This window comes from Nannospalax galili, unplaced genomic scaffold, assembly GCF_000622305.1.
Source record: "Nannospalax galili isolate Female #2095 unplaced genomic scaffold, S.galili_v1.0 scaffold842, whole genome shotgun sequence".
NCBI classification, from domain to species: Eukaryota; Metazoa; Chordata; class Mammalia; order Rodentia; family Spalacidae; genus Nannospalax; species Nannospalax galili.
In genome coordinates, this window is record NW_008349291.1 from 340153 (window position 1) to 351143 (window position 10991).

The 10991-nt window shown below is 46.0% G+C and overlaps 1 protein-coding gene across 1 annotated transcript in view; it reads right to left on the reverse strand.

The window, feature by feature from the left end:
- The window catches only part of Eddm13 (epididymal protein 13), a 33783-nt gene that overhangs the window by 15028 nt on the left and 7764 nt on the right, over positions 1 to 10991 (reverse strand). Inside the window, exons 3-5 of the mRNA XM_029570199.1 lie at positions 6884 to 6961; positions 4373 to 4399; positions 339 to 395 (exon numbers count right to left, since the gene is read on the reverse strand). Coding sequence (XP_029426059.1) covers positions 339 to 395; positions 4373 to 4399; positions 6884 to 6961 — 162 coding nt within the window. The remainder of the gene's footprint in view (positions 1 to 338; positions 396 to 4372; positions 4400 to 6883; positions 6962 to 10991) is intronic.

Below are 10991 nucleotides of genomic sequence, written 5' to 3' on the forward strand. Positions count from 1 at the left end.
GAGAGAGAGAATGAGAATGAGTAGCCCAGTCCTGCATCCCTGACCTGGCAGAAACCGGAGGTGACAGGGCAACTCAACAAGACAGCTTGGGGTCAAGTCTGCAACCACTCTTTTTTTCTAATAAACATTTATGGAGCACCTACTGTGTGCTGGGTATAAGCAACGTTTCGGGGAGACAGCAGCTACACCAGTGGACAACATCCATGGCTTCCAGGTGCTTGCGGATCAGTTGGACAAGGGAGACCAAAAGCATGGTGAAGTGGGGCATGGATGTGAGGAGTGTTCTGGCCCACCTGCAGGGCATGGTGGGAACTTATAAAAGGATGGTGGCTGCTGACCTGGTGTGGGTACCAGGGGAGGCATCTTGGAGGAGGAAATGATGTTTTGTTTGAGACCTGAAAAATGAGCAGGGGTTAGCTGTGGGGAAAAAAATATTGGAATGGGAAGGTGAGCATCCAGGCGGGGGGGATGGGGACCCGGGGGGGGCGTGGTCCTGCCTGGGAAGGACCCTGGCACAGTTACACAGGCAGCAGGGCTGGATACTGCAAAGACACATGGGTAATTTTAAGGACCTCAGATTCCATGCAGAGGGAGCGTTTAGATCACTTCCTAGCTTTGTGATTCTGAGCCTCTGTATCCTCATCATAAAAATGGAATCAGGAGCTGGAGAGATGGCTCAGTGGGTAAAATGCTTGCTGTGCGAGCAGGAGGACCTGAGTTCGGATCCCCGGCACTCATGTAAAAAGTTGGGTATGGCTACCTACGTCTGTAATCCCAGAACAGGGGGTTAGAGACAGCAGATCCCTGGAGCTCCCTTCCCAGCCTGCCTAGTTGAAACAGCAAGCTTCAGGTTCAGCCAAGAAAGCCTGTTTCAAGAAAAGAACAGGATGGGCCAGGTATGGTGGCGCATGCCTTTAGTTTCAGGACTCGGGAGGCAGAAGCAAGTGGATCTCTGTGAGTTCCAGACCAGCCTGGTCTACATATAGAGTTCCAGGCCAGCCTGGGCTACACAGAGAGACCCTGTCTAAGAAAATAAATAAGGAGCTTGAGAGATGGCCCAGCTGGTAAGAATACTGGCTACTCTTGCAGATATCCCAAGTTCAAATCCAAGCTCTGGCACGGTGGCTAACAACTATCCATAGCTCCAGTTTCAGGGGATCTGATGGCCTCTTCTGACCTCCATGGGCATTGCACGACACATGTGCACTTACATAAAAGCAGGCAATACACTCATACACATAAAATAAAAATCTATAAATCTATAAATCAATAAATAAGGTGGAGAGTGAAGAAGATACACACATAAAATAAAAAATTTAAATAAAATTATTTTTGTTTTTTTTTCTGTGTGTATGAGTGTGTTGCCTACATGTATGTGAATGCATACATGTGTGAAAATGCTCAAGGAGGCCAGAAAATGGCATCAGATCACCTGGAATTGGAGTTACAAACAGTTGTTAACAGTCATGTAGGTGCTGGGAACTGAAACTAGGTCCTCTGCAAGAGCAGCCAGTAGTCCTAGCTACTAAGCCATCTCTCCAGTATCCCTTCTTTTTGTTTATTTTATACAGGTTCTCACTGTGCAGCCCTGGCTGACCTGGAGCTCACTATGTAGACCAAAGTGGCCTCAGACACAGAGAACTGCTTGCCTCTGCCTCCTGAGTGAGATTTAAAGGTTTGTGTGCTACCATACCCAGATATTTTTTAAAAATTTCTATTAATTCTTTGAGAATTTCATGTGATGTATTTTTGTTGGGGTCCTCTGTTATGCAAGTAGAAGTCTCTTCACGTCCGGATAGCTCATGAGCTCGGAAAACCATGTGCTGCAGATTCCTTTCATAGCAGAGTGCCTTACTGACATCCTCCCTGACTCTTCTCTTAAAGTGTTTGCCACAAATACATGCCCTCCGGCACAGGAGCTACCAGGTTTTAGTCAGGCGTTGTCTGATAGCCTGATAGAAGCCCACTGCCCTATGGAAATGTGGCATCCTAAAAGTACCTGTCAGCTAAGACTTCTTCTACTGTCTCTACACTATAAATAGCCCTAGTTTTACCCCAATAAAGTTGGAGATGGAGCAGGAGCTGGAGCTGAATCACTGAAATCTGAGCTGAGTCACTTGTCTTGAGCTGTAACACTAAATCCTGTGATCCAGTCTCCCCGGGGGGTCGCTATTCCTCCGTTATCGGCCCACGGATACCCCAGCTTTCGCCGCCTCCATGCCTCTTCCCTGTGGAGTTCACTGGCCAGGAACTCCGCAATCCTGAGGAAAGGCACAAGGGTGTAATAGAGGCGGGATTCTGACTGGATAATACTCCAGTAGCAGAGGAAGCTCTCAGCACCAGAAACTGCGGTAGCCATCAGCTGCCGCTCCAGAGAAGGCTGTAGCTATCAGCTACAGCCAGCATCAGAGAAGTCTGCGCACCCGCCGCGCCGGGTCCAGAGAAGCCAGAGATCTGCTGTGCCACATCCAGAGTGAGTGCGCCCAGGAGCCCAGGGGCACTCCCCACATCGCTTGTGGCCAGGCTCACGCCGGGACTAGCCAGGTGTGGCGGGGACCACCAGGGTGCCCGCACACACCATGCCAAGGGTCCAGCGACCTGCCCCATACCTGGCGCCCAACGTGACGCCGGGGGTCCAGCGACCCGCCCCATATCTGGCGCCCAACGTGGGGCTTGGTTTGGCTTCTCAACCTCGTGCACAACGTGAGAGTCCTCTGAACTTCGTGCCAGCTCGGAGCTGGTGCCCACAGAAACGCCAGGAATCCGTGAGTACCCTTCCCTCTCAGGAAGGTAGTTTAATCTCTTTCTCCCTTCTAAAATTTCCTCCTTTCCCTTTCCGGTCTAGAAGTCTTCGCGGTTAGACAAAATATTTTGATCCCTTTCACCCTTCTCTCCTCCAATTCCTCACAGACCCAACCCTTCCTTTCCTTATCCAACCAACTCTGTGTCCTTCTCTCTCTTTTTTTAATCCCAGTATTTCTTGAGACTACTTGAGAATGTTAAAAGTGTGGCTTCTCATTGTTCAAGCTGGAAATTAGATAAGTAATGGATTTGACTTTATGATACCTCAACTTCTTCTCATGTAAATTTATTATATATCTACTTATTATATATATTTTTATAAACTTAAGAAAGCTCCAGAAAGGACTGGAAAGGTAGCTCAGCGGTAAAGAGCACTGGCTGTTCTTTCAGAGAATCTGAGTTTGGTTCCCAGAACCCACATGGTGGCTAATAACCATCTATATCTCCAGTCCAGGGGATCTAATGCCCTCTTCTGGCCTTTGTGGGCATTGCATGTGTGTGGTGCACTTACATGCAGGCAAAACACTCATATACATAAAATAAAAATAAAATCTTTAAAAAAAAACTTCACTCTTGCAGGAAAACTTTAAAACAGGATGTTCTAGAGGGAGGTAAGCAAAAGGCTGTTCTAAAACTAAGTAAATGGAGCTGGAGCGATAGCTCAATGGTTAAGAGCACTGGCTACTCTTGCAGAGGACCGGGTTAAAAATCCCAGCACCCGCACCCAGGTGTAGTGGCACATGCCTTTAATTCTAGCACTTGTGAGGCAGAAGCAGGTAGATCTCTGAGTTCAAGGCCAGCCTGGTCTACATAGTAAGTTCCAGGCCAGCTGGGGCTACAGGGAGACCCTGTCCAAAAAAAAAAAAAATCCAGCACCCACATGGCGGCCATCAAACATCCATAACTCCAGTTCCAGGGGATGCTATGCCATCTTCTGACCTCCTTGGGTGTTGCAGGACACGAGCGCACTTACACAAATGCAGGCAAATACTCATAATATAAAATTAAAAAAATTTTTTTAAAAAGGAAGTAAACAATTCAATAGCTTCAGGAAACTGCTGAAACTCACCAGGTTCACTAGATCCCTCCTTCCCCAAGCTTATATAAGCCCCAAGGACTGCTGACAGATGTTCCCAGATAAGCTGAGATGCCTGGACGAGGCTTAGACCACCTAAGTCTCCTGAAAGCCACACTCTCCAACCTGACAAGCTGCCTATAGGTCATGCAGTGAGCCCCGGGTTCCCTGTTTTCATGAGCTGTCACCCATGCTGGTGTAGCCATTGATGAGATAGCTGCCTTTGAGTCATTTCTGCTTCTGTAAGTGACCCATCACCCAAGGTCTTCTAAGTAACCCCTCACCTGTACTTCTGTAAGTAAGCCCAATAGAACTCATTGATTCGCCAAGTTGGACTTTGGTGGTATCCTTACTTTGGTCTGTTGTTAGTTCCCTAATCTGGGATAGTAGACATTTGCTCACCTCCCCCAGGAACAGTCTCATGCAACAATGCCCATATACCTGTCCACTAGAGAAAGAAAAGACCAGGATCAGAAGATACACATCCATACTCACCATCTGGAGATAGTCTACTCATTAGCCCTGAGGAAGGAGACAAAACAAATGATGTCAACACACACAGCAAATGCAACTTAAAGAAAATCCACAGTGAATGGAGGTCCCCAGTCCAACAGATTCAGCCAACTCCCTTCTTGGGGCAATGTGCCTAGGATACCCTAGAGACGGAGGTGGTGAGCCCCTAGAATGGGAGAAGAAGCAACATAATAATCACATTTTGAGTTTCTTAATGGCTAGTAACACTCCATGTCCTTGTGTTTTGTCTTTGTTTTTTTTCACCCAGCAGTAAGCTTCTATCTTTCTAACCCATAGCCTGTTTCTGCCCACACGAGGTGACTCTTTCTGTACCTGTTAAACAGCACACAGAGCAGAAGAGGTTGGGGTGCCCCACTCTTACCCCAGCCAATCAACAGTTCAGTTATTCCTGTGCGTGTGGACAGAGACAGAGAGACCCAATCCCTGCTACATAAGGGGCTCATAGACAGCTTTAGACCAACAGAGAAAAGAGGGAAGGGAAATCGCTGGTGGGGGGGACACCCTAAACCCCAGTAAATACCCAGATGCCCTTAGAGTGAGTGGTCTCTCCAACTCTAGGAACTCCTTTTCTACCTGAGAAGGCTGCTAATGCTTGCCATTAAACTCACTTTGCACTGAGCTGTTTTCCCATCTCTCTCTCTCTCCCTCCCTCCCTCCTGCCTTCCTTTCTTCCTTCCTTGGATTTTTTGAGACATGGCCTGTGGTTCTTTGAGTGAAAATGGCCCCCATAGGCTCCAAGTATTTGGACATTTTGTCCCCAGCTATTTTGGGAGGTCTTAGAAGGTGTGGCTATGCTGGAGGAAGCACATCACTGGGGGTGGACTTAGAGAGTTCTTAAGCCTTGCCGGATCTCGAGTTGCTCTCTTGCTTCCTGTGCCTGCTTGAAGATGTGAGCACTCTGCCTTCTACTTCCCCTCCAGCCATCTCCTGCCACCATGCCTCCCCGCCATGATGGACTGTAATTCCCCTGGAACTATAAATTCAAATAAACTCTTCCTACTATAAGTTGCTTTGGTCAGTGTTTCTATCACAGCAACAGAAAAGTAATTAATACATGGCTTGTAGCCCCAACCAGCCTGGAATTCACCATATAGGCTGGCCTTCATCTCACAGAAATCCCCTTGCCTCTAACTCCCAAGTTTGGGGATTAAAGGCATGAGCCACCACATCTGGCTTTAATTCTTTTTTTTTTTTTAAATTTACTTATTTAATGTGTATGAGTGTTTTGCTTGTTTGTTTGTAAGTGAACCATGTGCCTGAGGAGGCCAGAAGAGGGTGTTGGGTTTTGACTACTTTAAAACTGGAGTTATGGATGGTTGTTAGTTGTCATGTGGGAGCTGAGAACTGAACCTGGGTCCTCTTCAAGAGCAGCCAGTGCTCTTAACTGCTGAGCCATCTCTCCAGCCCCAGCCCCATGCCTTCTAATTCTTTAACTGATGTAGAAAAAGAACTCACCTCCTAGCCAGTATCATTATGATTTAGAGTTTCCTTAATTGTCTCAACCCCTTGTCTTAGCCTAGTCATAAAAGGCATCATTTGCCTCTAATATGGTTTGAAAACTGGGTCAGTGGCCAACTTTATCATTGTGCAAACATCATAGAATATATGTCATCAAAACAAGATAGGGACTGAAGAGGTGGTTAAAAGCACTGGCTGCTCTTGCAGAGGACCTGGATTCAGTTCCTAGTACCCACATGGCAGCTAACAACCATCTGTAACTCAAGTTCCGGGGGATCTGATGCCCTCTTTTGACCTCCATGAACACTGAATGCATATAGTGTGCTTAAATGCAAGCAAAATACACATAAAATATAAACAAAAAATTTTAAGTATTTTCTTTATTTCTATTTTATGTGTCTGTTTTTCCTGAATGTAAGTGTACCACATGCATGCAATGCCCGTGGAGGCCAGAAGAGGACAATAGATTCCCTTGAATTTCAGTTATAGACGGTTGTTAACCACCATCTCCAAGAGCAGCAAGTGCTCTTAACTGCTGAACAGTCTCTCCAGTTCCTATAAGTTTTTAAAACAAAATAGGTACAACATCGTTAATATTAAGGGACTGTGGGTGTCTATGCAAGCTGTCACCGAGCAGTTGCATGGTACAGCATACGATTCGTAATACATGTTCCTGCTAGATTCTGGGTTTCTACTGTTCTATCTTTGGGCTTCCATTTTCTGAGTATGAGTCCAGACAGCTAAATGCTCATGAATTCTTGTGTGTGTGTGTGTGTGTGTGTGTGTGTGTGTGTATAATGTAGTGTAGTGTACATGGGCATGGGTAGGTCAGAGGACAACTTTCGGGAGTTGGTTCTCTCCTGCTACAATGTGGGTCCCAGAGATTGAACACAGATCATCAGGCTTGATGGCCCCTTTACCTACTGAGGCACCTCACCAGCCCACAAACTCTTGCTCAAAGCTTTCCACTGATGTCCACAGTCCAGGACATTGTCATTGTGACTCAATACTTACCAAAGATTCCTGATGGCAGCCGGACCAGGAGAGGTGCCGTGGTGACCAAGGTTACAGATGAAGCACAGGCAGTTGAGTCTGACGGGTCATGGAGACAAAGCCACAATTAGAAAGCCAAAAACAAGGTCAGACACTGGGGGCTGAAAACATGTTGGAAAACGGAATCTACAATGGGTCTGATGCACGGTCAGGGACAAAGACCCAGGGTCCACGAGAATCCCAAGAATCCCTGTGCAGCTGATGCAGGGGAGCACTTAGTGACTGAACTGGGAAAGGCAGATGCAGCTTGCTAGAGAAAACATCATGCTAGAGGAAAGCTGCCCTTTGTCAGGTCTAGAATGAGGAACCATCCACCGTTTTTAATTGACAGATCACATTTTATTTAGTTTCAGGTTTGAAAAAAAGATTTATTTTTATTTTATGCATACGAATGCATGTATGTAAGTGCACCACATATATGCAATGCCTGGAGAAACCAAAAGAGGGCATTAGATCCCCTGAAACTAGAGTTACTGACAGTTGTTAGCCTCCAAGTGGGTGCTGAGCACCAAACTTGGGTCCTCTGCAAGAGCATCCAGTGCTCTTAACTGCTGAGTCATCTCTCCAGACCCATGTTGTTTCAATTTTCAGTCCTGGCCATTGAACCCAGGGATTTGAACATGATAGGCAGGTTCTCTACCCCTGAGCCACACCCCAGTCCCTCACTGGGGGATTCTAGGCAGGGGCTCTACCACTGAGCCACACCCCAGCCCCTCACTGGGGGGGTTCTGGGCAGGTGTTCTATCACTGAGCCACACCCCAGCTCCTCACTGGGGGGTTCTGGGCAGGTGTTCTATCACTGAGCCACACCCCAGCCCCTCTCTGGGGGATTCTAGGCAGGGGCTCTACCACTGAGCCACACCCCAGCCCCTCACTGGGGGGGTTCTGGGCAGGTGTTCTATCACTGAGCCACACCCCAGCTCCTCACTGGGGGGTTCTGGGCAGGTGTTCTATCATTGAGCCACACCCTCTGTACAGGTGATGGCTCTTTACTTCCATGTACTTTACCTTAATCTTCCAAGACCAAAGTGTTGCTCCAGAATGTTGATGAGAATAGGCTGGTAAGTGAAAGAGAACTTTACTCTGATTTTCTCTATAAATGCCCATTTTCTCATTGGCCTTCTAGGAATATTAATTGAGTAAATCTTCCTGCAGACCAAGGAACCCCACTAACTTGTAGAAAAGACTGTAAATAGCTCCCAAGGGGCTGGAGAGATGGCTCAGTGGTAAAAAGCACTGGCTGCTCTTGCAGAGGACCTGGGTTCAATTCTCAGCATCCACATCACAGCTAACAATCATCTGTAACTCCAGTTCCAGAGGAATCTGACACCCTCTTCTGACCTCTGCAGGTATTGCATGACACAGGTGCACTTACACACGTGCAGACAATACATTCATACACATAAAAATAATACCCTGGCGTGGTGGTGCATGCCTTTAGTCCCAGCACTGCAGAGACAGAGGCAGGCAGATCTCTATGAGATCAAGGCCAGCCTGGGTTACATAGTGAATGCCAGGCCAGCTGGGGCTTCAGGGAGACCCTGTCTCAAGAAGGCCAATAATAATATTATTATTAATAATAATAGAATAAAATATTAAATAGCTCACAAAACATCCTATGAATCACCTGAAGCCACCTAATAGACGATGCCAGTAATGTCAAGATTGAATGGTTCATATTTAATGTATACATTTTATTATTTTTAAATTATTTTTTATTTTTACTTATGTGTATAGCTGTTTGAGCTGCATATATTTTGCCTGGTCCCATGCATGGAATGCCCACAGAAGTCAGAATAGGGCATTGGATCCCCTGGAGCTGGAGTTATAGATGGTCGTTAGCCACTATGTGGGTATTGGGTACTGAATCTGGGTCCTCCGCAAGAGCAGTCAGTGTGCTTAACAGCTGAGCCATCTCTCTAACCCTGTAATGGTATTTTTTTAATTTTAATTTTTCTATTTTCATGTGTGTATGTGTGCATGGCATGCATGTGTGTGTGCATGTTTTTCATATGAGTGGGCACACATCTGTGTGGACCCTTGTGCATATGTGTTTTACTAGCTTCTGGAAGTTTCTGAAAGTGACTAGGTTCACTAGGCCCCTCCTTCCTCAAGCCCTAAGGACTGCTGAGAGACACTGTCAGACCTGTTGAGCTGCCTGTAGGCTGTGCAGTGCTCCAGGTTTCCTGTTTTCACCAGCTGTCGCCCATGCTGGGGTGGACTTTGGGGAATGTAGTGCTCTTTGAGTGATTTCTGCTCCTGTGAGTAATCCCAATAAACTCATTCATTCACCAAGTTGGACTTTGGTGGCATCCTTAGTTTGGCCTATGCTGGTTCCCTGTCTGGGGTAAGTCGGTGTTTGTTTATGTCTCCCTGGGGATAGTGTCATAAAACATGGAGGAGGGCTTTGCTTTGGGAATCACTCCTGTGCCCTTTCCTTGCAGGAAACAGTTGCTTCTCCTATTTCTTGGAGAACCTGTTATATTTGGTTCCATTTGGAAGAAGAAAATAAAATACTGAATTTTGGGAAAGAGAGAGAGTGGCATTTGATGTCCATCAAAGGAAGTGTTCCAACGCTCAATTTTCTTTTTAGTTCCTAAATTAAAAGTTGGGTTGTGGACAGCCAGGACAAGAAAATCGAGTTGAAGTTCAGCGGATTTTTTTTTTTCTGACGAAAACCACGGAAATGGGGAGGGAGACAGACTGAGACACTTACCTTTCAGCACTGTTAGCATCAGGAAGGAAAGGACAGCCAGGACCGATGGGAACATTGTTCCAAACAAGGTGAAGAGAGAACATGAAATAGATTAAGTCATCCTTTGTATGCTGCCCCTCAGTGCACCCCAGACATCCCAAAGACAGGCCAAGGGACCAGAGCTGGAAGATCCTGAATGCTTTTGGAGAGGAGTTTCTCAGAAGTCAGAATCCAGGATACCAGTTCCCTGGGGACTCCAAACCCTCCCTGCTCCATCTGAATCCCAGGAGATTAGCAGAAGGATTGTCCTCCTAACAACCAGATGACACCTGGAAACCAGGATGGTTAATTATTGGCAAAGAAGTAGACCTATTCACCCTTAACCTCACTCCTCTTATCTAAAACTTACCAGTGATGACACAGGCTAGCTCATCTGTACAGACTGAGTGAGTGGGTTTCTAACGGTGCTATTCATTGATCCCACTGGCACTCTGTTAAGAAGAATATTAACAGAAACCCACAAAGGTCCTTTCTTTCTCTCTTGTAAACACTGTTGCCAAAGGGTCTCAGAGACTGGCTGGCCTGCTTGAACTCCATCCCATCACATTCCCACCATGACCTGTGGACCAGGTCATTGGAGGCCATGCTCGGGTTGAGTGTGTTTCTGAATTTACTCCAGTGGAACATGGTAGTCATATGTTTTACCAGTCCCTTTTGTCTCCCTGAGTTGAATCCCACCCCCTCTTCATCCCCTGTGTGTATAGGGAGGGAATGTGACTTGCATTTGACTGGAAGAGGAGCCAGAGTCAAGAGCCAATGAGTCAGCATGGAAAACAGAGGCAAAAACGAGATTAGGATTAGTATGAACAGAGACCATCTCAGTCTCCCCACATGTATCAACCTTCATAGAATGGTTACATGGCTAGTATCATACAGCAGGGAGCTTTTATGCAGTTTGTCGCACATACTTTGATAAAGATCTACAGTGGTATCGCCGTGTTGGCAAAAGTGTTCAGAACTTCTTTACTGTTACACTTTTAGAAATTAGCCATACAGATATATATGTTTTTATACATCTATGCAGATGTGTGTACATATGCCTAGATATAATAGGTGCTAGAGATAGAATCCTATCTACATACAGTTAGCTCTCAGCATGAGCTGTTTCTGCACCCATCAATTCAACTAACCACAAAATTTTACACTTTAAAAATTCTATTTGATAATAATAATAATTAGTAGATGTGAAAAGCATTACCATTGAAATCTACCTGATGACTTTATACCCATGTTCAGATGCCAATGAGCTCAGAAATTAACCGACTGTGATTAGTAATAATCAGATATATAGAGATTAGAAACGCATGTGCATCT